This window comes from Phyllobates terribilis, unplaced genomic scaffold (genome assembly GCF_046119375.1).
Source record: "Phyllobates terribilis strain yellow unplaced genomic scaffold, ASM4611937v1 Scaffold_12__6_contigs__length_324123572, whole genome shotgun sequence".
NCBI lineage: Eukaryota > Metazoa > Chordata > Amphibia > Anura > Dendrobatidae > Phyllobates > Phyllobates terribilis.
In genome coordinates this window covers 7,776,606-7,804,521 of record NW_027362772.1, presented here as the reverse complement: position 1 = coordinate 7,804,521, position 27,916 = coordinate 7,776,606, and the positions used below count along the sequence as shown (strand labels likewise).

Below are 27,916 nucleotides of genomic sequence, written 5' to 3'. Positions count from 1 at the left end.
ATGTGACCCCTGACTCCTCCCCTCCTGTGACCTCATCACAGGTCCTGTGCGCACACAACAGCCATATATGTGGTGGCGGCTCTGCAGGTGGAGGTATGTGGAGACCCCATTACTGGGCGCAGGGGGCATTAACCCCTTCAGCACGGAGGCTCTTTTGGGGTCTTGTGTTGCCCTTTTATAAGAATCATAAGGTTTCTGTTCTGTTTCCTGTAATAGATACATACGACCCAACTATGGAGACAGGAAGGGAGGAAACGTATTGTTCTCAGAGTACAGGACCCCCACAGTGTAATGCCCCCATTATGCCCCTTATGCAGGATGTATGATGCCCCCACAGTGTAATGCCCCCATTATGCCCCTTATGCAGGATGTATGATGCCCCCACAGTGTAATGCCCCCATTATGCCCCTTATGCAGTATGTATGATGGCCCCCACACAGTGTAATGCCCCCATTATGCCCCTTATGCAGGATGTATGATGCCCCCCCCAGTGTAATGCCCCCATTATACCCCTTATGCAGGATGTATGATGCCCCCCACAGTGTAATGCCCCCATTATACCCCTTATGCAGGATGTATGATGCCCCCCACAGTGTAATGCCCCCATTATACCCCTTATGCAGGATGTATGATGCCCCCACACAGTGTAATGCCCCCATTATACCCCTTATGCAGGATGTATGATGCTCCCACACAGTGTAATGCCCCCATTATGTCCCTTATGCAGGATGTATGATGCCCCCACACAGTGTAGTGCCCCCATTATGCCCCTTATGCAGGATGTATGATGCCCCCACACAGTGTAATGCCCCTTATGCAGGATGTATGATGCCCCCACACAGTGTAATGCCCCCATTATGTCCCTTATGCAGGATGTATGATGCCCCCACACAGTGTAATGCCTCCATTATGCCCCTTATGCAGGATGTATGATGCCCCCACACAGTGTAATGCCCCTTATGCAGGATGTATGATGCCCCCACACAGTGTAATGCCCCCATTATGTCCCTTATGCAGGATGTATGATGCCCCCACACAGTGTAATGCCTCCATTATGCCCCTTATGCAGGATGTATGATGCCCCCACACAGTGTAATGCCCCTTATGCAGTATGTATGATGCCCCCCACACAGTGTAATGCCCCCATTATGCCCCTTATGCAGTATGTATGATGCCCCCCACACAGTGTAATTCCCCTTATGCAGTATGTATGATGCCCCCCACACAGTGTAATGCCCCTTATGCAGTATGTATGATGCCCCCCACACAGTGTAATGCCCCTTATGCAGTATGTATGATGCCCCCCACACAGTGTAATGCCCCTTATGCAGTATGTATGATGCCCCCCACACAGTGTAATGCCCCCATTATGCCCCTTATGCAGGATGTATGGTGCCCCCACACAGTGTAATACCCCCATTATGCCCCATATGCAGGATGTATGATTCCCCCACACAGTGTAATACCCCCATTATACCCCTTATGCAGGATGTATGATGCCCCCACACAGTGTAATGCCCCCATTATGCAAGATGTATGATGCCCCCACACAGTGTAATGCCCCCATTATGCCCCTTATGCAGGATGTATGATGCCCCCCACACAGTGTACTGCCCCCATTATGCCCCTTATGCAGGATGTATGATGACCCCCCACACAGTGTAATGCCTCCATTATGCCCCTTTTTTGGATGTATCTTGCCCCCACACAGTGTGATGCCCCCATTATGCCCCTTATGCAGTATGTATGATTCCCCCACACAGTGTAATGCCCCATTATGCCCCTTATGCAGGATGTATGTTGCCCCCACACAGTGATGCCCCAATTATGCCCCTTATGCAGTATGTATGTATGCAGTGGTTCTGCAGGTGGGGACCACAGACCACATCTCAGTACCAATGCTTTCTGGCTGATGTTTTCGTCACTTTTGAATGTTGGTTGTGCTTTCACACTCGTGGTGGCATGAGATGGACTCTACAACCCACAGAAGTTACTCAGGTAGTGCAGCTCATCCAGGATGGCACATCAATGCGAGCTGTGGCAAGAAGATTTGCTGTGTCTGTCAGCGTAGTGTCCAGAGGCTGGAGGGGCTACCAGGAGACAGGCCAGTACACCAGGAGACGTGGAGGGGGCCGTAGGAGGGCAACAACCCAGCAGCAGGACCGCTGCCTCCGCCTTTGTGCAAGGAGGAACAGGAGGAGCACTGCCAGAGCCCTGCAAAATGACCTCCAGCAGGCCACAAATGTGCATGTGTCTGCACAAACGGTTAGAAACCGACTCCATGAGGGTGGTATGAGGTCCCGACGTCCACAGATAGGGGTTGTGCTCACAGCCCAACACCGTGCAGGACGCTTGGCATTTGCCACAGAACACCAGGATTGGCAAAGTCGCCACTGGCGCCCTGTGCTCTTCACAGATGAAAGCAGGTTCACACTGAGCACATGTGACAGACGTAACAGAGTCTGGAGACGCCGTGGAGAGCGATCTGCTGCCTGCAACATCCTTCAGCATGACCGGTTTGGCAGTGGGTCAGTAATGGTGTGGGGTGGCATTTCTTTGGAGGGCCGCACAGCCCTCCATGTGCTCGCCAGACGTAGCCTGACTGCCATTAGGTACCAAGATGAGATCCTCAGACCCCTTGTGAGACCATATGCTGGTGCGGTTGGCCCTGTGTTCCTCCTAATGCAGGACAATGCCAGACCTCATGTGGCTGGAGTGTGTCAGCAGTTCCTGCAAGATGAAGGCATTGAAGCTATGGACTGTCCCGCCCGTTCCGCAGACCTGAATCCGATTGAGCACATCTGGGACATCATGTCTCGCTCCATCCACCAACGTCACGTTGCACCACAGACTGTCCAGGAGTTGGCGGATGCTTTAGTCCAGTCTGGGAGGAGATCCCACAGGAGACCATCCGCAACCTCATCAGGAGCATGCCCAGGCGTTGTAGGGAGGTCATACTGGCACATGGAGGCCACACACAATACTGAGCCTCATTTTGACTTGTTTTAAGGACATTACATCAAAGTTGGATCAGCCTCATAAAGTGACACTGGTCAGAATTGTAAAATTTAGCTTGGTCATTAAGGTCAAAATTGGATCCGTCACTAAGGGGTTAAACAAATCTCCTCAGTGCGATCATACAGCATACATGCCTCTGATTGCTCAGGTGATGCACTGTAATTATAATAATCTTTATTTATATAGCGCCAACATATTCCGCAGCGCTTAACAATTCACAGGTTCGTATACAACAGTCATAAGTAACATAGCTAAAGATAATACAATAATTACAGCAAAAATGACGACCCTGCTCATAAGAGCTTGCAATCTACAATGAGGTGGGGGTGACACAAAGTACAATGGCTTATTTACAAGGATGGTCCAGCCATCTTGAAGGGATGCGGGATAGATAAAGGCTGCATGAGCTCATCACCAGCCAGTATCTGTAGTGCTTTTTGGTTCGGTGGAGAGTTATGCATAGAGAAATAAGGGATGGGCTATAAGAAGATAAAAGGACTTCGATTAGGGAAGGTGTTAGGCTGCCCTAAACAGGTGTGTTTTTAGGGAGCGCCTAAAACTGTGTAAGTTGTGATTCATCCTAATTTCTTGGGGTAGAGCATTTCAAAGAATAGGTGCAGCTCGGGAGAAGTCTTGGAGCCAGGAGTGGGAGGTACGGATTAGTGCAGATGTTAGTCGAAAGTTGCTTGTGGAGTGTAGAGAACGGGTAGGCCGATAAACAGAAATGAGGGAAGAGATGTAAAGGGGTGCTACACTGTGGAGAGCTTTGTGGGTCAGAACGTGAGAACAAGCAATTTAACCCCTTTAAAGCCCATGACGTACTAATACGCATCAGTGCCCTGGGCTTTAAGAGCCTGACCCGTATTAGTACGTCATGGCGATCGCGCGCGCACACAGGCTGTGCGGGCGCGATCGCCGCCGGGTGTCAGCTGATTGTCACAGCTGACACCCGATACTATGTGCAGGGAGCGGTCCTGCACCGCTCCCAGCACATTAACCCCCGCAATGCTGCGATCGAAGTCGATCGCAGCATTGCGGAGGCAAGGGGAGGTGATCGCCGATACTCACCTCCTCTTCCGGCTTCCAGCGCTGTCTGCAAAGGCTTCCCGGGTGTTGCCATGACGACCCGATGTCGTCATGACAACATCTGGGTCACCAGACAGCAGGAAGATTGTTTGGACATGCGCAGTGCATCTCCAAACAATCTTCTCCCTGTCCAGCGCTGATAGCCTGCATGGCACAGGGATGGTATCGCCGTGTCCGTAATGACCTGACCTAGAAAACTGTTCTACTAGTTAACCCCTTCAGTGAACACGGTAAAAAAAAACAAAGCAAAAAACAATGCTTTATCATCATACCGCCAAACAAAAAATGGAATAACACGCGATCAAAAAGACGAATATAAATAAAAATGGTACCGCTGAAAACGTCATCTCGTCCCCAAAAAACAAGCCGCCATACAGCTCCATCATCCGAAAAATCAAAAAGTTAAAGCTCTCAGAATAAAGCGATGCAAAAAAATAATTTTTTCTTTAAAACAGCTTTTACTGTGTAAAAGCGCCAAAACATAGAAAAACTATATAAATGTGGTGCCGCTGTAAACGTACTGACCTGAAAAATAAAGCTGCCTTATCAATTTTACCACACCCGGATCAGAATAAAAAAATGTAAAAAAACACAATTCCTGAATTGTTGGTTTTTGTTTATTCTGTCTCCCAAAAATAGGAATAGAAAGCGATCAAAAAATGTCACGTGCCTGAAAATGGCACCAATAAAAACGTCAACTCATCCCGCAAAAAACAAGCTGTCACATGACTCTGTCTGCCAAAATATGGCGATGCAAAAACTAGATTTTACAAAATATGTGTCTTTTAGTGTGTGACAGCTGTCAATCATAAAAACCCGATATGATTCTGGTATCGCTGTAATCGCACTGACCCGAAGAATAAAGTAATCTCATCACTTATACCGCATGAGGAACGGCGTAAAAAATAAACGCTAGGGCTGGGGTTGGGTTTGTGCTAATGTTAGGGTTGGGGTTGTTTTTTTTTTCCAATGTAAAAAAAAAAAAAAAAAAAAAAAGATGACGATATGGCGACTAGTGTTGAGCGCAAGTGCTCGCTACTTGAGTTTGCATCGGGTGCTCGGGTATGCACTGAGTATCGCGGGTGCTCGAGTCTCCACCCCATATGCTTCGCGGCCAAAAAAACCTCGCGGGGATTGCCTGCCATGCACGAGCGATAACCGTGAAACATGCGGGCGGGGACTCGAGCATTTCACTTGAGCACCCGTGATACATGGTGCATACCTGAGTACCCGATGCAAACTCAAGTAGCGAGCACTTGCGCTCAAGAGTAATGACAACTTATTCAATATGATGACCTAATGTTATCAAATTCTGTGTCGTACCTCTGGGTTCAAAATGTTCGCTATACCCCTTAATAAAATCCTTGAGGGGTATAGTTTCCAAAATGGGGTCACTTGTGGGGGAGCTCCACTGTTTAGGCACATCAGGGGCTCTCCAAACGCGACATGGTGTCTGCTAACTAATTGAATGGAAAATCGGCTCAAATTGTTAGCGGACACCATGTTGCGTTTGGAGAATCCCTGATGTGCCTAAACAGTGGAGCTCCCCCACAAGTGACCCCATTTTGGAAACTAGACCCCCCAAGGCACCTATCTAGATGCATAGTGAGAACTTGGAACCCCTAGGTGCTTCACAAATTGATTTGTAAAAATGAAAAAGTTTTTTTTTCCACTTTTTCATTTTTATGAATCAATTTGTGAAGCACCTGAGGGTTCCAAGTGCTCACTATGCATCTAGATAGGTGCCTTGGGGGGTCTAGTTTCCAAAATGGGGTCACTTGTGGGGGAGCTCCACTGTTTAGGCACATCAGGGGCTCTCCAAACGCAACATGGTGTCCGCTAACAATTTGAGCCGATTTTCCATTCAATTTGTTAGCGGACACCTTGTTGCGTTTGGAGAGCCCCTGATGTGCCTAAATAGATGACCCTGGCTGCAGCATTAAGGATGGACTGGAGGGGGGAAAGTCGAGTGAGGGGGAGGCCAATTAATAGAGAGTTACAGTAGTCAAGGTGGGAGTGGATCAGGGCAACAGTGAGGGTTTTTTTGTTTCCAAGGTGAAAAAGGGGCGGATTCTAGAGATGTTCTTCAGGTGCAAGCGACAAGTGTGGGCAAGAGATTGTATGTGGAAGGTGAAGGAGAGATTGGTGTCAAACACAACGCCCAGACAATGCGCCTGCTGGCTCGGCATTATTGTGGTGCCACACACGGAGAGAGAGATGTCAGATTTAGAGAGGTGAGTAGACGGTGGGAGCAGAAGAAGTTCAGTTTTGGAAAGGTTGAGTTTCAGGTAGAGAGCGGACATGATGTTAGAAACTGTGGTCAGACAGTCACTGGTGTTCTGTAGTACAGCGGGGGTAAGGTCAGGGGATGAGGTGTATAGTTGTGTGTCATCAGCATAAAGATGGTACTGAAAACCAAATTTGCTGATGGTCTGTCCAATTGGGGCTGTGTAAAGAGAGAGAAGAGAAGAGGGCCAAGGACTGAACCCTGCGGAACCCCAATAGTGAGAGAAAGGGGGGAAGAAGTGGAGCCTGCGAACGATACACTGAAAGAGCGGTCAGATAGGTAGGAGGAGAACCAGGAGAGAGCAGTGTCCTTTATGCCGATTGAGTGGAGCATAGAGAGTAGGAGGTGGTGGTCAACGGTGTCAAAGGCTGCAGAGAGGTCAAGAAGAATAAGCAGAGAGTGGTCACCATTACGTTTTGCTGTCAGAAGGTCATTGGTTACTTTGATGAGTGCAGTTTCTGTAGAATGTAGGGGGCGGAAGCCGGACTGTGATGGGTCTAGAGGAGAGATTGTGGAGAGGTAACTGGTAAGGCGGGAGTAGACCAGGCGCTCCAAGAGTTTAGAGATGAAGGGAAGATTGGAGACTGGTCTGTAGTTGTTTGTGCAGGAAGGGTCAAGAGAGGGCTTTTTTAATAATGGAGTAATGATGGAGTGTTTGAAGGAGGAGGGGAAGATACCAGAAGAGAGGGAGAGGTTGAAGATTTTGGTTAGGTGAGTAGTGACGACTGAAGAAAGAGACTGGAGTAGATGTGAGGGGATGGGGTCAGTGGTGCATGTAGTGGGATGAGAAGAAAAGCGGAGCCTAGAGACTTCGTCTTCTGTGACTGGGTCCAATGTGGAGAGTGATCCAGAGGGGATGTGGGGAGGGATGGGAGTCGCGGCACTTGGGGGCTGGGAGCTGATTTCCTGACGGATGGTGTCTATTTTCTCTGTGAAGTAGGAGGCCAAGTCCTCGGCACCAATGTACGTGATGGGGGCCTGCGCTGTAGGATTGAGGAGGGAGTAAAAGATATCGGAGTTTTTTGGGGTTGTTGGATAGTGAGGAGATCAGGGTGGTGAAGTAGGTCTGTTTGTCGAGGTGAAGGGCAGAGTTATAGGTTTTTAACATAAATTTGTAGTGGATAAAGTTTTCTAGTGTGCGAGTTTTCCTCCAAAGGCGTTCGGCACTTCTAGAACAACGCTGGAGAAATCGGGTTTGCGGTGTGAACCAGGGCTGTTTTACTCTGTGTTTAGAGGTTCTGAGGGTGAGGGGCGCTACTTGGTCCAGTGTGCTTCTGAGTGTGTCATTGTAGTGGTTTACTGCCAGATCAGGACAGGAAAAAGAGGAGATTGGGGACAGTGATGAATGAAGGGCGTCTGTAAGTGTATGAGGGTTGATTGCTTGTAGATTTCTGAATCTGTGATAGGTAGGAGTGTGCTGGGGCGGACGAGGATTTGTGAGCGTGAAGGAGAGAATGTTATGATCAGAGAGGGGAAGAGGGGAGTTATTTAGGTGGGGGATTGAACTAAGCCGGACAAAGACCAGATCAAGGGTGTTTCCATATTTGTGTGTCTCAGAGGTTGAAAGCTGTGAGAGGCCAAGAGAAGTGATTAAAGATAGAAACTGGGATGCGAATGAGGAGGTGGGGCTGTTTATGGGGATGTTGAAGTCTCCCAGGATAAGGGTTGGTAAATCTGAGGACATGAAGTGCGGCAGCCAGGCAGAAAAATGGTCAAGAAACTGCATGGGTGAGCCTGGGGGATGGTATACGACCTCTACTCTGAGGGAGAGGGGATGGAAGAGCCTGATGGTGTGGACCTCAAAAGAAGGGAATGAGAGTGATGGTACTGGGGGGATGACCTGGAAGGTGCAATGTGGGGACAGGAGTAAGCCGACCCCACCACCAAGTCTGTTTGCAGTAACTAGGAAGCCTCATACTATTGAGTACTTAGGGGATGAGGGGCATTGAGCCGAACTCTGTCAAATTTTCTTAGATGCCATGTTTGCTTTTGACAGCAACAACTGGTTAGACTGCCAGGGTTGGTGTAGCAGCCGTACCTGTCCCATCCCTGCGTTGTACACCTGTTCTGGTGCCCAAAAGAGTTAATTTCTTTTAAAACAAATGTTTAATATGTTAAGTAACAAAATGTGTCTTGTGCTTTTTGCATGTTTTTTTCTTATTACAAGAATTTGTTGTTGCCAATTTTCTTTTGAAACATTTTAATATTTGCTTTTTCTCTAATAACTCCCCACGACAGCACACCGGAGGATGTAACCCCACCCTAATAGGGACAGGAAACATGAAAAGGTTAAATAGCCCTTACCACATCCTCCCTCCAGTGTTTTTTCCTGTCCCTATCAGGAATGAAGGGGTTCCTCCTCGTTGTGCTGCGTCCATCTCCTCCTCCCTTCCTCTCTACAGCAAGCAGAGTGAGACACTGGAGACTCCGCTCCAGGGAGTCCCACAGTCCATGTGGGGTGCGCACGATCTCTGCACCGGAAGTGACGTCGAATGTCGGGTGGTGGGATGATGAAGTCACTTCCGGCGGATTTGCTTTCCACGGTGGAACGCATCAGCATATAGAGAATGGTGGCAGATGACCGCCGGTGAACGCCTGTACCTTCACCTGGACTACATGGGGAGGAGCCCCCCCAGATGAGAGGGAGGGCGCTGCATCTGATCGCCCATAAAGGAGCCCTGGATAGGAAGACGCCTGAGGTAGGACAAACTGTGTCTGTTCTGGATGGGTTAGAGTCTTCCCACTCAGCATCTGTGGAGCCCAGCACCATTCCAGTCCCTGTAAGTATGGCACTGGCAGTCCATCTCCAGAATGCAGGTAATGGATATTATAGCCCCTGTTCCTTCTGTCTCTTATAGGGGGACAAGGAATCTGCTACTGGAGACAGAACTAAGACATCTGCAGATGTCCAATTTGTTCAAACAGATTGTCTTCCTCCCATAAGAAGCCGTTATGTCAGGAATGTACATAGAAAATCATCAGGAAGGAACAGCCTTCCTTAATGAAAGAGATAAAGGGTATAGTGCGCCAGGAAATCAAATCCTCCTTTGCCTCATTTTCCCACCGTACACACTCACCCAGCCAAGACACTGCGTCCACTCTCGGCTGCAAAGAAAAGAAAGATCAGCCTGCTAGAAGAAGGGGACGAGGATCCTCTGGATGAGATATCTCAGAAGAACCTCCAGAAGAGGGCGAGCTGAGTCCAGGCCCTGAGGAATCCCAATGGAAAAAATATTATTTCTCAGTGGATAGCATGGAAGAACTCCTTATGGCAGTAAGGAATACTATGGAGGTGGAGGAAGAAAAGGTTTCCCAAACAGTGCAGGAGGAAATGTTTGGAGGTGTACGCTCTAGGAAAAAAATTTGTTTTTACTATTCACCAAAGTATTCGGGATCTGGTTTCTAGAAGAATGGGATTCCCCTGAAAAAAGGCTGAATTCCCCTGCAGACCTAGGGGATAGGTTTCTGGTTGATGACGAAACAGCAGAATGCTGGTCAGAAATTCCAAAGGTTCACATCCAGATTGCGTGGGTGGCAAAGAAAACAACCTTGCCATTTGAGGATTCCTCCCAGCTAAAATACCTGTTGGAACACAAAATGGAGGGGCTATTGAGGAAGTCATGGGAAACCTCTGCAACACTATTGAACACAAATGCCATCTCCATGTGTTGCCCGATCGATGTCTTGTTTGTCAAGTCAGCTGGAGGAACACCTGGCCTCAGGCACTCCCAGAGAAGACATTCTGGCATCTTTGCCACTCCTCCACAAAGCTACAGGACTCCTGGCGGATGCCTCCGCAGAGTCAGAAAGAGTAGCAGCAAGGGCATCTGGGCTATCCCAATTCTGTGAGAGCTCCCTGTGGTTGAAATCCTGGAGTGGGGATGTCACATCAAAAATGAAATTATACTCCATTCCCTTTAAAAGAAAATACATGTTTGGGCCAGCCCTAGATGATTTACTTGAAAAAGCTTTGGATAAAAAGAAATCCCTCCCATAACTTAGCTCAAAAAGAGGACCCTTTTGACCTCCCCAGGAAAAAACTCCTCAATATAGTAGGAAAGGGAAGTCAGGTCGGTGGAGCTACCCAAAGGGAGGAATATTTTTCTTTCCCAGAACCAGCGTCAGAACAAACGATGACGCCAAGATAATCGGGGGCTGCATTTCGAGCTTTCTTCCCCAGTGGCGGGGCGGAAGATCTCTTCAGACCTTTTTTTTTTTGGAGGTGCATTGAGGTGAAGGGTGCATTGCTGGAAAGGGAAAAGGGAACTCTTTGGGTCTCTTGGTTTGCGAGTGTGGGCGAGCTGCGTGTGTCCGGAGCGTGGGTGCGAACGAGAGTGAGTGTGTGACTTGTTTTTCAGTGAAGAGGTATTGGGAATCCTGCAGAAAATACCTGTGTGAATTGCGGTGAGTGCTGCATTGTGACCTGCTGAGTGCTTTTCTACCTGTTTAGATTTATTGGGCTTTTTAAAATCTATTTTCTCACTACAGTTTTAGTTTCTTAGTTTACTACCTGTGTATTTAAGGGTTAACTACATTGCACTAAAATCCTGAGGTGTAGATTTACTCACAAGGGGTTAATTAAGGGGAAGGGGTCATAATTAAGGGTTTATAAGGGGCAGCTGGTTGAGCATCAAGTCCTTTGGAGGTGCATTGAGGTGAAGGGTGCGTTGCTGGAAAGGGAGAGAAAAGGGAAGGCTCTTTGGGTCTCTTAGTTTGCGGGTGTGGGCGAGCTGCGTGTGTCCGGGGCGTGGGTGCGGGCGGGGGTGGGTGTGTGACTTGTTTTTCGGTGGCTTTGGATTCGGGGAGTTTTGGGGGGGGACTTGGGACTGAATTGCTGACTGTGTTTCATTCTTTACTTTACTTTTTAATTAATTAATCCACCTGACCTACTTATCTGATTCCCCCGTCCATACTTGATACTTAATTGATCCCCCGTCCATACTTAACTGATCCCCCGCCGATATCTAATTGATACACTTGCACATCCCTAATTGATCCCCGTCCATACACCTATATATAAATAATTGTGTTTTGTACTTGTGTATATATATACTGACTGGATCCCCATATTTAGAATGACGTCCATGTTGGCCGGAGCCGTGCAGTGTACATCTTGCGCAATGTATGCATTCCGTGAGCAACCGCTCGAGGATCCATACTGCTGCGAGAGATGTGAGCATATCGTGCACTTGGAAGCCCAAATTCTGGATCTAAGTGCTCAGATAGCGGTACTGAGGAGCATCAACAACATGGAACGGAGTTTGCTGCTCACCGAGCAGACACTCAATGGGTCAATACTGGGGGTGGAGCATAGAGGGGAAGTGCAGGCTGAACAGGCAGGGAGCTGGATAACAGTTAGGAGGGATAGAGGGAAGAAGTATAGGAAGGCTGGTTCAGAACCGGCATTATTGGAGCACGACAGATCCTCTGACCGCCGGGGGAGTGTATGCTCCAGTAATGAGGGGGAGGGGGGAAGTGTAGGGCAGGCAAGACAGGTTCTGGTAGTGGGTGACTCTATTATTAGGGGGACAGACAGGGCAATCTGTCACAAAGACCGTGATCGCCGAATGGTGTGCTGCCTCCCTGGCGCTCGAGTCCGGCACATCGCGGATCGGGTTGACAGGTTACTGGGTGGGGCTGGCAAAGACCCAGCGGTCATGGTCCACATCGGCACCAATGACAAAGTGAGTGGTAGATGGAGGGTCCTTAAAAATGATTTCAGGGACCTAGGTAGGAAGCTTAGGGCAAGGACCTCCAAGGTAGTTTTCTCAGAAATACTACCAATCCTGCGAGCCACACAGGAGCGCCAACGGGAGGTTAGGGAGGTGAATAAGTGGCTAAAGAGTTGGTGCAAGGCAGAAGGGTTTGGGTTCATGGGGAACTGGGCCGACTTCGCGGTCGGCTACAGGCTCTACCGTAGGGACGGGCTGCACCTCAATGGGGAGGGTGCAGCGGTGCTGGGGAAGAAGATGGCTAATAGGTTGGAGGAGTTTTTAAACTAGAGATGGGGGGGAACCAAGGAAATAGGTGGGATGTGAGGCAAGCAAGGGGGAAGGGGAGAAGTGAATATAATGAGGGTGGAGAGGGGGGTGGGGATAGTACAGTTAGATCGTTAAAGAAGAATAGGATGCTAAATAACCCCAAAGTTTTATCTTGCATGCTGACCAACGCAAGAAGCCTGACCAATAAGGCGGATGAGCTGCGGGCTCTTATATCGGAGGAGAAGTATGACATCGTAGGTATAACAGAGACTTGGCTAGACGATAGCTACGACTGGGCGGTAAATTTATTAGATTATAGTTTATTTAGAAGGGACCGGAAACAGGGGAAAGGCGGAGGAGTCTGCTTATATGTAAAGTCATGTCTAAACCCCAGACTAAGGGAAGATATAGGAGAGGGAGAAGAGGGGGTCGAGTCCATGTGGGTAGAGATAGAGGGGGCAAAAAATAATAATAAAATATTACTGGGGGTCTGCTATAAGCCACCAAATAAAACAGAGGAGAATGAGAATCTGCTATTAGGACAAATAGACAAAGTAGCAAAACATAATGAAGTGATTGTTATGGGGGACTTCAACTACCCGGATATTGACTGGGAAACAGAAACCTGTAGATCTCAGAAAGGAAAAAGGTTCTTGACAAATATTAAGGATAATTATCTCTCCCAACTAGTGCAGGAACCAACGAGAGGGAAGGCCGTGTTGGACTTAATATTGACTAATAGGCCTGATAGAATAACTGAGGTACAGATAGGGGGGCACCTAGGTAATAGCGACCATAATATTATCAACTTCAAAATGCCCTTCAGTAGGGTTATCAATAAGGGAACAACAAAAACATTAAACTTTAGTAGGGCGAAGTTTGAGCAGCTGAAAGAAAGCCTTCAACTTATTGACTGGGACAAAGTTCTTAATCAAAGGAATACGAATAGTAAATGGGAAACCTTCAAAAGAATTCTGAATACTCAGTGCGAGAGGTATATACCGTATGGGAATAAAAGGGCCAGAAATAAGAGGAAACCAATATGGTTGAACAAGAACGTAAAAGGGGCGTTAAATAGCAAAAAAGAGGCATTCAAGAGATTAAAACAGGAAAACAGTAAGGAGGCACTAATGTGTTACAAGGAAAAAACGATAACCTGTAAAAAACAAATAAAAATAGCGAAGGAGGAAACAGAGAGACGTATTGCTAGGGAAAGTAGATCAAATCCCAAACTGTTCTTTACGTATATAAATAGTAAAAGGATTAAATCGGATAATATTGGACCGATAAAAAGTGAGGAAGGCAAAATCATAGAGAAAGATGAGGATAAAGCTAATCTATTAAATAATTTTTTTTCGACAACTTTCACAAAGGAAATAGAACTAACAGGAGAAATGAGAAGTGACAAGCTTAATCCTACACTAAGTATGACAAATCTAACCCAAGTTGAGGTACAGAAACGCCTCAGTAACATTAAAATAAACAAATCACCAGGACCTGATGGCATACACCCACGGGTACTAAGGGAACTAAGTAATGTGATAGACCGTTATATCTTATATTTAAGGACTCTGTTGAGACTGGGTCTGTGCCACTTGATTGGCGACAGGTGAATGTAGTGCCAATATTCAAAAAGGGAGCGAAAAGTGACGCCGGAAACTATCGGCCGGTGAGTCTGACGTCCGTTGTGGGCAAAATTTTTGAAAGCTTCATTAAAGAGGCAATTACGGAGCATCTTGATGCTAATAATCTTTTAATCCCGAACCAACATGGATTCATGAGGAATCTCTCCTGCCAAACAAACCTGATTGACTTCTACGAGGAGGTTAGCTCTCGAGTAGATCAGGGGGAACCAGTGGATGTCGTGTATCTCGACTTCTCAAAAGCATTCGATAGCGTGCCACATAATAGGTTGGTATACAAAATGAGAATGATGGGGCTGGGGGAAAATGTCTGCAAGTGGGTAGCTAACTGGCTAAAGGATAGAAGGCAGAGGGTGGTTATAAATGGAATATACTCAGATTGGGTAAGAGTCACTAGTGGGGTACCACAGGGGTCTGTACTAGGCCCAATGTTATTTAATATCTTTATTAACGACATAGTCAACGGGATAAATAGTAAAATATCAATTTTTGCAGATGACACAAAGTTATGTAAAACAATTAATACTAAAGAGGACAGTGCAGACCTACAGAGGGATTTGGATAAGCTGGGTAGGTGGATCATTAAATGGCAAATGAGGTTTAACGAGGAGAAATGTAAGGTCATACATATGGGAAGGAAAAATGGAAGTCACCAGTACTCACTGAATGGGAAATCATTGGGGAATTCAGAGATGGAGAAGGACTTGGGCATCTTGATTGATAGCAAACTAAATTGGAGTGCCCAAAGTCAGGCCGCTGCTGTAAGGGCAAACAGGGTAATGGGATGTATCAGAAGAGGTATAGCTGCAAAGTATGAGAACATTGTTCTTCCACTGTACAAAGCACTGGTCAGACCACACTTGGAATACTGTGCTCAGTTATGGGCCCGAATATATAGAAAGGATATAAACGAGCTTGAAAAAGTACAAAGGAGGGCAACAATATTAATAAAGGGAATGGAGGGACTGCAATACCCAGAGAGGTTGGCAAAACTAGGACTATTCAGTCTGGAAAAGAGAAGGTTGAGGGGGGACATAATAAATGTGTACAAATATGTTAGGGGACAGTATAGAGACCTTGCCAGGGATTTGTTCAAAAGGAGGAATATTACGGTAACAAGAGGGCATTCACTAAGACTGGAAGAGAAAAGGTTTCAGCACCAGCATAGGAAGGGGTTCTTTACGGTAAGAGCAGTGAGAATATGGAATTCACTGAGTGAAGAGACGGTAATGTCAGATTCACTACACCAGTTCAAGCGGGGACTGGATGCATTTCTAGATACCAGGCAGATTTCAGCATATACTTAAAAATAGAATAAAATAGTAGGTTGATACAGGGATTTATTCTGACTGCTGGTTTCAGAGTCGGGAGGGAATTTTTCCTCAGGTGAAGATTGGCCAAATCATTTGGGGTTTTTGCCCTCCTCTGGATCAACTTTAGCAATTACAGAACTAACAGGTCAAACTTGATGGACGCAAGTCTTTATTCGGCTTTACAAACTATGTTACTATGTTACTATGACCTGTGGATCCTAAGATCGGTCGATTCTGGGGTAAAAATAGAGCTCTCCTCCTATCCTCCACGGAGAGTGAAAACAACACGGCTCTCCTCTCCGGAGCTACAAGCCACTTTAATAGCTTGTATGGGAGAACTACTATCTTCAGAGGTGATCTCTCTAGTTCCAACAAAGGAGAGATGCAGAGGACACTACTCCAAACTCTTCTTGATAAAAAAAAAATGGGGGGATCCCATCGGATCACAATCAATCTGAAACCTCTGAATCAACACATACTTTACATAAGGTTCAAGATAGAATCGATCAAATCAACAGTTCCTCTGATAGGACAAGATTATGTCATGGCTACGATCGATCTCCAAGATGCATATTACCACGTCCCGATTCATCCAACTTATCGGGAGTTTCTAAGATTCGCGATCTTCTAAAGGTCCTAGAAGATCGTCTCATTTTTCGTCTGGACTGATCATTTCTATCTAAAGTAGTCTCATACTTCCACAGATCTCAGGATATAATTCTCCCATCCTTCTGTGACAATCCGAGAGAGAAGAGTTCCAGACTCTGGATGTTCAAAGGATAGTCCTGCATTATCTTCAGGAAACACAAGAAGGGAGAAGAGACAAAAATCTATTTGTCCATTCTCAAGGCCAAAATAAGGGGAAGAAAGCGTCTAAATCTACAATCGCCAACTGGGTTAAGAAAGCAGTTATTGAAACTTACCAGATCCAAAACCTTTCACCTCCAGAGAAGCTCAAAGCTCACTCTAGAAAAGTGGTATCTGTCTCCTGGGCTGAGAAAGCCAACGCCTCCATCGAGCAGATTTGCAGAGCTGCTACCTGGTCCTCACTCCATACCTTCTCCAGACACTACAGATTGGACCTAGTGTCCATTAGAAGAGATTTAGCCTTTGCCTCCAGGCTATTGTCCCTCCCTAAATATATCTTGGGTATACCTCCAGTGTGCTGTCGTGGGGGGTTATTAGAGAAAATAGAATTAGACTTACCTGTAATTTGGTTTCTAATAACCCACCACGACAGCACGAGTAATTCCCTCCCTTTTGCTTATTATTTCTTACATGATCATATCAGTGAGAATAAAATATAATTTGAAGCATTCATTCTCTTGTGGTCCTTTATAATAACACTGGAGGGAGGATGTGTGAGGGGCTATTTCACCTCTTCATGTTTCCTGTCCCTATTAGGGTGGGGTTACATCCTCCGGTGTGCTGTCATGGTGGGTTATTATAAACCAAATTACCGGTAAGTCTAATTCTATTTTTATGGATTTTTCTTGTAATATATAGGAAAGCCTAAGGCCAGAAATAAACCCCATAAAACACTGTACATAGAGACATTGGTATCAAGTAACCCCTGTCTTGGTGTTCTTACAAACAAACTTTTATAAATGCCTCAAACTTCTGTGTGTGAATCAGACCTGAGATCTAACGTGATAGAAGATGACAGTCTGGTGAAGACGAGAAACATATAGACGGGCTCTGGCCATATATGTTTATACAGCCATAGTAGAAGATGAAGATTTGGTCCTCATCATGAAGTAGTTATTTCTCATGTCACGAGTAATGAATATCTCCTGCAGTATTGCTAATTCCAGTGTTGGTAAATGAGATGAGAATTAGCAATAAGGAAGATGAGTCTATGAGAAAGGTATTCAGCTGCAGATTCCGAGGAAGAAATTGCTTGTTGTCTGTGGCCTAAAATATATAGGTTTTATTAGTAGATGTAAAGAAGAAAACTAGATCATTCTGGTCTCTACAATATCGGATCCTCTCGGTGAATATCTTCTATATAAGAGAATTTTCCTGATTTACCTATCAAAGATGAATATGGACAGAGACAAGATGGCTGAGAAAATATTACACCTCACCCTAGAGATCCTCTTCCGGCTTACTGGAGAGGTGAGAGATTTTGATAACGTCACATTACATAATTCTTATCTATGGGAATAACAGATGGTCCGAACTGGAGAGGTGAGGACTCTGGAAATGTCTGTAGTGAGATTTATTAATGTGTCTCTCCATAACTAGGATTACATAGTAGTGAAGAAGACCTCTAGTGAGCGCTGTCAGGACCCTGTGTCTGAGGGATGGGGAAGACCCCTAAGCCCAATCACGGAGCTTCCACCTCACCACCTGATACATGAGGACATCAATGACCAGAAGATCCTAGAACTCAGCTACAAGATGATTGAGCTGCTGACTGGAGAGGTGACACTGCTGGGACATTATACAGTATCGCTGTGAAGGGATCTGGGGGATGACTATATCATTGTATGTGTCAGGTTCCTATAAGGTGTCAGGATGTCGCTGTCTATTTCTCCATGGAGGAGTGGGAGTATTTAGAAGGACACAAAGATCTGTACAAGGACGTCATGATGGAGGTTCCCCAGCCCCTCACATCACCAGGTAATTGACAGGACTAAATACACACGGCCTATAATTATCTGTATGTAAAGAATGAATTCAGTCCCTGTATGTGTTTCCTCCAGATCTATCCAGTAAGAAGACGGCACCAGAGAGATATCCCCGTCCTCTTCTTCCACAGGACTGTAAACAAGAAGATCCCAATGTTCCTCAGGATCATCAGGTAGATGGAGAGAAGGTGTCATGAGATCTCCCCTATGATGTGTAGACGGCTGTGAAGGTCTTGTGTTCAGTCTTGTTTTATCCACCAGTATTATATGTTTTATACTTGTATAATGAGAACAGTGGAGATAGCAGGATTAGTGCTGATCATAGATGGGACTTCTCCATCTGTCTTTGACTTGTACAATATTTGTTTCAGGGTGAAGATCTGACCCATATTAATACTACAGAGACATGTGTGAGGGGTGATGAGCAGTGTAAAGAGGAGATTCCTACATATGACCGCCCAGGTGAGTAGTAACCACTAAATACAGAGAAGTCACAGATTCTTCTCAGTCATCAGCTGTGGCTGCTTTATCTGTGGTGTAGTCCGGCTTTATCACAATCGTCTGATCACCATTTTGCATCTAGACCAAAACATTCTCCTCCATCCAAAACTGTACAAATGACTTTGGGCGTTGAAACCCCTTAGAACTTACAACCTGGAGAATCCACTTACCAACTGAAATTAGAAGATCCTGACTCTTACCTGACCAGATCTGCAAACTACCAATCCAAATGACAGCGTACGTAGAAAGTGCTGACAAGTTAGAAAATCGCTTGAAGAAAAATATGATGGGTCTGAGAGAAAGCGGAGGGTGATGATGCTGTTGGCTTCCTAGATCCCTGATATCTTATTGGATGAATCTACCTTCTCTCCCTTCTGTGATGCTGAATGTGCTCATATGGTCCCTACAAGACCAGGTCCAGTCTTTATGACCAAACCTCGCTTTTAAGATCGACAACATTAAATGTGCAGTGAGGGCCAAGTGTGAATTTCTGTACAATAACAACAGTGTTGCCTGCTGTTTTGTTGAGTGAGATGGGAAGAAGAATAGTCAGGTAGCCGGATCAGAACCAGGAGGGCAGAGAAAATACAAAATCAGAAGACACAAGAGTAGACAGTAAACGGGCCGAGGTCACAAGAAGAAACTAAGAAGAAAAACAGAACACGGGAGCTGAACACAGAGAACTTAACCAGCAGAGAGCAAGGCTGTATCTGGCAGCATCCGGCATTATGCATGAGCTTTAGTAGGGTGTGATGCTTTACATTTGACAAGGCAAAGCAAAATAGTGTTAAAGAGGTTAAAACGTAACCTTTAATAAGTAAATGCATAACAAAATCTAAATGGGTACTAAAAAGTCACATGGACCATAAGTCAAAATGGTGCCTGCGAATGGTAGAAAAGTGTCACTACCCAAGACAAATCTATCCTCATTCATGCCAAGGATTATATGGGATAGTAACTAAGTACAGCCCACCTGCACACCAAACGAGATCATGGCAGATAATAATGGAGCGGATACTAAGAGCATCACCAAACATGAACCGTATAAGACAATCAGTGGTTTAACATGAGAGTTCACACTTTACACATAATAATGGAACAATCTCACCATTTTCAGTGTCCGTTCACATTCTTGCTCTAGATAGCTTATTATTATTTGCTGCCACTACCAACCCAATTTGAAATATAATACAAGCCTGGTCGGACGCCTGCGTTCTGATAGCGTATGGCTTCGGAGGAGGGAACAATCACAGAACAAAAGAAACAGGATTATTAAATTTTATATTTAATCCAAAAGAGAGGCAGAGTTTAGGAAAAATATACAAAAGGTTTTACAAAAGGAGACAATTCAATACATATGCAGTTACACAAAATAAGGATTAAAGAACTTATTATAAGGTCTCAGAGATGATTAAGTATAGCTGGAGGGGGGGCGCCTCACTTTGATTTGAGTATAAGTTAGGAAGGGTTTGTAGAAGGGAAAAGGTGTGTGAATAAAATATAACTTTTATTAATATAATTAAAAAACTCTTACTTTGTGAATTATTGGTGAATAAATATTCATACATCAAATTATGTATATAGGGCCACTGCTGTGTATTTTTATGCAGTGCTAGCCCACAAATTACTTATTTCAATTGTGAGGACACAAAAATAAATTATCCACAGCCAATGTCCCTATAATTATTGGCTGGGTATTATGAATTATGTGTCCCAGGTATTCCAACACTCTCCGTCATAATGTTAGATAATAACATATATAAAGTGCCGTGGAAATATGTGAGATAATAGTTAATTTTCCACCAGTGAGCCTAAGTGACTACTTATATACTCTGCATTATTAATAAATGCCGATATTAAAGATGAGCTATTTCCCTGCAATCTCACTATTATAGCTGGCATGAAAACAGCTATATAGCTGGATTTATATCTCTGGGCCAAGCACTAGTCTAATATGGGTGGTCTATGCGGTTAATACCGCTGTTCTGTCAAGTCATACCCATAATTGTAAGGGTGCTCATTTAATCCCACAGCATGTACATTCTTGCTGTGTGTGGGTAGTCTGCTGGCAATTACTATAATATATTGCAGAGATTAAAGATGTCGATGTATATCATTGGCTTCAAGTGGGGGTCAGAACACACTGTCTCCCCCGCAGCGCTCACACTAAGACCTCGTGCAGATAATCTGCACGCTATCACTGCCGCTTCATATGTTAAGCCGGCCGGATAGAAATGATTGATTATGCAAGTCGTGCAGTTAGCTGCCGGTTTGTATTGCTGGCTAGAGCACGTGGAGAGCAGAGCCTCTTATCTCCCCGACAGCGTTCTCATTCAGATCGCGTGCAGATAGCCTGCACGCGGTCACTACCGCTTTATGTATTAAGCCGGCAGAGTAAAAATTAAAGTGACAGAGAGTGGTGTGTGGATCCTGGGATGTGTCACCACATATAGATTATAAGAATGAACGTCCCTGACGCGCGTTTCGCCGTAATTACCGGCTTTTTCTAAGGGCGGGATCGGCCGCCTTCTCAGGATTCTTATACCTCCTGTCAAGATTGACAGGTCTATCAGCCAATCAGAGAGTCCACATACCTGTATTGGCAGAGACATGTAATTAAATAACTCCAAATGAAATTTTAAAAATACCAGAAATTATAAAGATAATGGTTAAATTCCCGTTTTGTCCCATACTATTAGGTTGGCTGATAATATACCTGAAAGGCTACGCATTAGAATAATAATACCATAAAGTATTATTATATGTATAGATCTATCAGATTGAAGAAATCTTGTACATATTGAACATCAATTGCATTTAAGGGGGATCTTTATTGCAAACCTCTAATTCTCTTCTCATATTATCTATGATAGTTCACTCCCCAGTGAATGTGGATAAAGCTAAACCCCTCATTCCCGCACCTCAAATACAAAATGAGGAAAATTGATGGGATAGTGTAGAGAGTAGAGGTATAAGTATATTGGATTCTCTATATTTCAACTGATACATCTGGGAAAGAAAACCAGATGCATCAATATTTTCAGAGGGCAAATAGACATAAATCAATACATTATAAAGCAGGAAAAAATCACTTGGAAATGCACAGCTAACAACCCCAAAGCCAGAGACAAGTCAAAAAGTTACTGTACAGAGTATAGAGAAACATCATAAAAAACAACCAAAATTGAAATTTTTGTTCAATCCATGTGGATTAACCGTATTTAAACGGAATATCCACTGGCTTTCCATTTTTAACAAGAATTGGTCCAAATCTCCACCCCTAATGTCCAACTTATGTTGAAAAATTGCCCATCCTTTCAGATCTTTCCATCTTAAGTCATGTGCATGTTTGAAATGTTTAGCGATGGGGGTAGGAACGAAAATTTTTTGTCTTTCTCTACATATTTGTTCGTCCTTATCAAAGTTAATGATACTCCTAATATTTTCTCTGATGCGTGTCCTCAGATCTCTGGTTGTCTTACCTACATATCTGAGTCCACATGTGCACTCCAAACAATAAATCACTCCAACCGAAGAGCAATTTAAGTGTTGGTGTATGGTAAAGTTTTTTCCAAAAGCATCCCTAAAGGATTTCATAGGGGTCAAAATTTGACAGGCCTTGCATAGTTTACAGGGGAAGAAGCCCGGATCCCTTACATTTACAGTTCTATTATTGCGTTTAAAATGACTCGAGACCAAAAGGTTAGAGATAGATGTAGTTTTCCGATATCCTATTGAGGCCTTTGGTGTGAGATATCGATCAAGATCTCTATCCGATTTTAAAATCCCCCAATGTTTATTAAAGATATTAATCATGATTTGCCAATCTTGATGGTATTCGGTTATAAATCTCAACGTTTCGTCTTGATTTCGAGTCTTCGGGATTAAAAGGTCCTTCCTCTCCGTCCTTAAGGCAATATTATATGCCCTTTTGATTGATTGTTTAGAGTAATTTCTTTCGAAAAGTCTCTTCCTCAGTTCCACTGCTCTCAATTTGAACCCTTCAAAGGTGGAACAGTTGCGGCGTAACCGCAAGAATTCCCCCTTGGGAATAGCTTTGATGGTTGATGGTGCATGTGCACTTCTAGCATCCAGGATACCATTTGTGGCAGTTTCCTTCCTATATAGGTCTGTTTGAATCCTGTTATCCAGATCTCTATATATCATGATATCCAGAAATGGAATATGATCCCTATGGAAAGAGAGAGTTAACTTCAAGTTGAGTTGATTGTCGTTAAGGATGTTAACAAAATTAATTAGGGTATCTGCTGTGCCCCTCCAAATGATAAGGATGTCATCTATGTAGCGTTTGTATATTACAATCTGATCTACATAGATAGACATATTCTCCGCAAAGACGAACTCCTCTTCCCACCATCCTAGATATAAATTTGCGAAAGTCGGTGCGACCGCCGCACCCATTGCGGTTCCCCGCATTTGTTGGTAGAAGCGTCCGTCAAAAACAAAGTAATTTCTTTTCAGAATGAACCTCAAAAGAGAGAGAATGAAACCTTTTCGTGTTGGGTCAAGGTTGTGATTTCTAGATAGATAAAAATCAACGGCCCTGCACCCACTGTCCTGATGTATACAAGTGTATAAACTTTCGACATCACATGTCACAAGTAGTTCTTGCTGATCAAGTTTACTGCCCTCAAGTTCTTGTAGAACTTGCATAGTGTCTCTGGTGTAGGAGGGAAGATCATAAACATATCCTCTCAATTCCTGATCTATCCACTGATTGACTTTTTCAGTCAGGTTACCTATACCCGAGACAATGGGTCTTCCTGGTGGATTTCCAAGGTCTTTATGGACCTTGGGTAGCATATAAAATGTTGCTACTCTTGGATGTTTAACCGTCAGGAAGTCCCTCTCACGTTTCGTGATAGCTCCACTGTCAAATCCCTGGGTTATTAAATTAGTGTATTCTTCCAGGAACTGGTCAGTGGGATCACTCCAAAGTGATCTATAACAGTCTTTGTTGGTGAGTTGTCTCTTGGCTTCTTGGATATATTTATCCTGCGGCCAGATGACGATGTTGCCACCTTTGTCACTGGACTTGAAGACGACGTCCTCAATTTGTTTGAGTTCATCGATTGTTCGTCTATCTCCAGAAGCAGCAAATGATTGAGAATCTCCATCTGGCAAAGCTAAAATGTCCTTCGTAACCAAGTCAACAAAGACTTTCACTGCAGGGCAGGTCTGTAATGTCGGCATATTGGTGGATTTGGGCTTAAGGATCTTCTTTTTCCATTGAGGGCATAATCTGTTTTCACTCTCTGATTCACCTGCTTGATTCTCTGTGTCTAATTCTTCCAAAATCTCTAATGTCCTCAATTCTTGGCTCAATAAACTTGGTGTAGGTTCTACTTCCTGAGAAATAGTACCCCTACTTGATTGGTCTGAGTATAGTTTTTTAAAAATTAACTTTCTTCCAAATAGGTGCAAATCCTTAATTATACTGAACTTGTTGAATTGAGGACATTAGAGATTTTGGAAGAATTAGACACGTGAAGCAAATGATATACATTGACATCTTTAATCTCTGCAATATATTATAGTAATTGCTAGCAGACTACCCGCACACAGCAAGAATGTACATGCTGTGGGATTAAATGAGCACCCTTACAATTATGGGTATGACTTGACAGAACAGCGGTATTAACCGCATAGACCACCCATATTAGACTAGTGCTTGGCCCAGAGATATAAATCCAGCTATATAGCTGTTTTCATGCCAGCTATAATAGTGAGATTGCAGGGAAATAGCTCATCTTTAATATCGGCATTTATTAATAATGCAGAGTATATAAGTAGTCACTTAGGCTCACTGGTGGAAAATTAACTATTATCTCACATATTTCCACGGCACTTTATATATGTTATTATCTAACATTATGACGGAGAGTGTTGGAATACCTGGGACACATAATTCATAATACCCAGCCAATAATTATAGGGACATTGGCTGTGGATAATTTATTTTTGTGTCCTCACAATTGAAATAAGTAATTTGTGGGCTAGCACTGCATAAAAATACACAGCAGTGGCCCTATATACATAATTTGATGTATGAATATTTATTCAATAATTCACAAAATAAGAGTTTTTTAATTATATTAATAAAAGTTATATTTTATTCACACACCTTTTCCCTTCTACAAACCCTTCCTAACTTATACTAATTATCTGTATCAGTGGTGACCACTAGTGTGAATTATGTCCACTATTTCAATCAGTATTTTATGTAATTCACTTTGATTTGACCATTATCGAACGTGATCCTTAGCTTATGGTCTCTATACCCCCCGGCAATTAACACTGACCCATCCTCAGTGGGGTCTTTTATGTCGAAGGTGGAGACCTGCCCACACACCCCCTGGGATGACATCACGTGGGCTGGGCTCCAGCCTTCACATTTTTACTAAAATAGCTGGCTCTGATGATCACTTAACGCTTGTTGATCGCAGAAGCCTGAAAGTGATACCATATTTTCCATTATGAATTTACCTCTCTTTAGAGACCACAATTGACCTAGCTCCGGTCTGTTATTTTGTACTTTTGCGTCACCGCTCCCCGGGGGGGCGTACCGCTATGGAAAATTATGCATATTGTTCCTTGGCTGACCCTAAAAATATGGGTCCCATTATTATCGGACTTATGGAACTTTATATATTCCATATTTCATGTCGGCATCGCTAAATCTTCCTTAGCTAGATGTAAATTTATTGCAGGTCTCTGTTAATTGGGTTTGCCATCTCTCTGGGTACTGGCATCTGCCTACAAGCTACTCCGCCTGTGCGTGCTAATTAGTGGATTATTGGTCGATAAGGGAAGAGGAAAGAACGGCTTGGGGGAGCGGAGAAAATGTTTTCTTAATTTTTATGACAGGAGAGAAGAGAGAATTTTCAATATTTCCAAGAGCCTTTGAGCCACTAATGATGTGGAAACCTTTTGTTTTTCCATTGACAAATTATGGACCTGAGTGAGGGCTTGTTTTTGTGAGATGAGTAGAAATTTTTATTGGTAGCATTTTTGCATATGTAATATTTGGGAGTCAGAATGAACAAACAGTTGAGCACCACGCTCTACTGGTTCATGCTATAAGGTTTTCTATTAGACTGTGAACTGTCATTGTCTTGGTGAATAATTCAATATTTTTTATAGAACTTGCCATTTGTACCAGCATTTTAAGTAGAAATGTTCAAAAATATAAATTTCAAGTATATTTTATTCAAATATAGTATTTTTTTTTACTTATCAGATGACTCTACCAGGAGATCAGAGGGACAGCTGACATCTTCAATTTTCAAATCAGATGAGTTTGAAATCACACAGGATACAATTAATGGGAATGCCATTTCTCCAGATATACCATCATCCCTTCACAACAAAGATGTGTCATCTGATCTTTTGAAACAGGTCCTATCTTGTAATTCATTACCGACTACTAAGGAAAATCAAAGTCACAAAATAAGCATTAAAAAACTAATGGCTCTCAAAGCTAAGAAGCCATTTTCACAGTCAGAATATGGAAATAGTTTTACACTCAAAAAGTTTTTTCTTAAGCATCAAAAAATTCACACGGCAAAGAATAGATTTTCTTGTTCCAAGTGTATGAAATGTTTTACAAAGAATTCAGATCTTGTTAAGCACCAGAGAACTCACACAGGGGAGAAGCCTTTTTCATGTTCAGAATGTGGGAAATGTTTTAATGATAAATCAAATCTTCTTAGTCACCAGAGAATTCACACAGGGGAGAAGCCTTTTTCCTGTTCAGAATGTGGGAAATGTTTTACAGTGAGATCATCTCTTGTTACACATCTTCGAACTCACACAGGGGAGAAGCCTTTTTCATGTTCAGAATGTGGGAAATGTTTTAACCAGAAATCAGCTCTTGTTATACATCAGAGAACTCACACAGGAGAGAAGCCTTTTTCCTGTTCAGAATGTGGGAAATGTTTTAACAAGAAATCAGCTCTTGTTACACACCAGAGAACTCACACAGGGGAGAAGCCTTTTTCCTGTTCAGAATGTGGGAAATGTTTTAACAAGAAATTAGATCATCTAAGTCACCAGAGAACTCACACAGGGGAGAAGGCTTTTTCCTGTTCAGAATGTGGGAAATGTTTTAACCGGAAATGGAATCTTGTTATACACCAAAGAACTCACACAGGGAAGATGCCTTTTTCCTGTTCAGAATGTGGGAAATGTTTTAACCAGAAAACAGATCTTGTTACACATCAGAGAACTCACACAGGAGAGAAGCCTTTTTCCTGTTCAGAATGTGGGAAATGTTTTAACAAGAAATCAGCTCTTGTTGGACATAAGATAACTCACACAGGGGAGAAGCCTTTTTCTTGTTCAGAATGTGGGAAATATTTTAACAAGAAATCAAATCTTCTTAGTCACCAGAGAACTCACACGGGGGAGAAGCCTTTTTCGTGTTCAGAATGTGGGAAATGTTTTAACCACAAATTAGTTCTTGTTACACACCAGAGCACTCACACAGGGGAGAAGGCTTTTTCCTGTTCAGAATGTGGGAAATGTTTTAACCGGAAATTAGATCTTGTTACACATCAGAGAACTCACACAGGGGAAAAGCCTTTTTCATGTTCAGAATGTGGGAAATGTTTTACAGGGAAATCAAATCTTATTAGGCACCAGAGAACTCACACAGGAGAGAGGCCTTTTTCATGTTCAGAATGTGGGAAATGTTTTACATGGAAAACAAATCTTGTTAAGCACCAGAGAATTCACACAGGGGAGAAGCCTTTTTCATGTTCAGAATGTGGGAAATGTTTTAATCAGAAATCGCATCTTGATAGACATCAGAGAAGTCACATAGGGCAGAAGCCTTTTTTATGTCCTTAATGTGGAAAATTTTACTTGAAAAAACACACTTTTAGCAAGAAAAAATCTTGCTAATAAGTGAGTGCATCCTATAAACTGGAGGTAGCTTCCTGTGACTTAGAACAATGAGACCGTGTCCTTCCTGATCAGTGAGAGAACTACTCTCTTCTCCAGTTCCACACTTATCTAATTGATTGATACAGAGCAGGAAGGTACCGGGACCTGTACAGAGGCTGTACGTCCTGACTGAGCAGCTAAAGAACCTTCCACCCGACTAGCTCAAGGACCTTTCAGATCCTTTAACACTGTTTTACATATTTTCAAAAAATGTCAGGTTTTCTATGAACTGAGCTATTTCTTAACGAGTTTGACCTCCTGAATTCAAATTGGACAATGAGTTTTCCTTTTACTGCTACATATATTAATGATAAAAGTTTCAGTACTTTGAAACATTATTATTTTTGTAAATATACAGATGCAGAATATCTTGTTATGCCAATTTTCTGATATTTATTTAGAGAAAACCTAGCAACAATTCAAATAACTAAAACCTGTCTAAACACTATTGCAAATTATAATCAATTACAGAAATTGCACTACAAAA

General features: G+C 43.6%; 1 protein-coding gene across 2 annotated transcripts; it reads left to right on the top strand.

Annotated features, from left to right (window-relative positions):
- On the top strand, window positions 1–27,916 carry LOC141171877 (uncharacterized). 2 transcript variants are annotated; one of them, XM_073655512.1, is made up of 7 exons: window positions 1–93; window positions 17,266–17,446; window positions 17,576–17,755; window positions 17,830–17,953; window positions 18,037–18,134; window positions 18,333–18,423; window positions 25,724–27,916. In XM_073655512.1, the coding sequence occupies exons 2-7, from the start codon at window positions 17,369–17,371 to the stop codon at window positions 27,331–27,333; spliced, it is 2,181 nt and encodes a 726-aa protein (XP_073511613.1). In that variant the 5' UTR covers window positions 1–93; window positions 17,266–17,368; the 3' UTR covers window positions 27,334–27,916. The 2 variants fall into 2 exon arrangements, with proteins under 2 accessions (XP_073511613.1, XP_073511614.1); XM_073655513.1 differs by having other exon boundaries at window positions 27–93; window positions 17,269–17,446.

Excerpts from the sequence above, each read along its gene's own strand:
- LOC141171877 (XM_073655512.1), top strand. The coding sequence starts at position 17,369 with ATGAATATGGACAGAGACAAGATGGCTGAGAAAATATTACACCTCACC. Across the intron at positions 17,954-18,036 it reads CCAGCCCCTCACATCACCAG|ATCTATCCAGTAAGAAGACG; the intron begins GTAATTGACAGG and ends TGTTTCCTCCAG. Across the intron at positions 18,424-25,723 it reads TCCTACATATGACCGCCCAG|ATGACTCTACCAGGAGATCA; the intron begins GTGAGTAGTAAC and ends TTTACTTATCAG.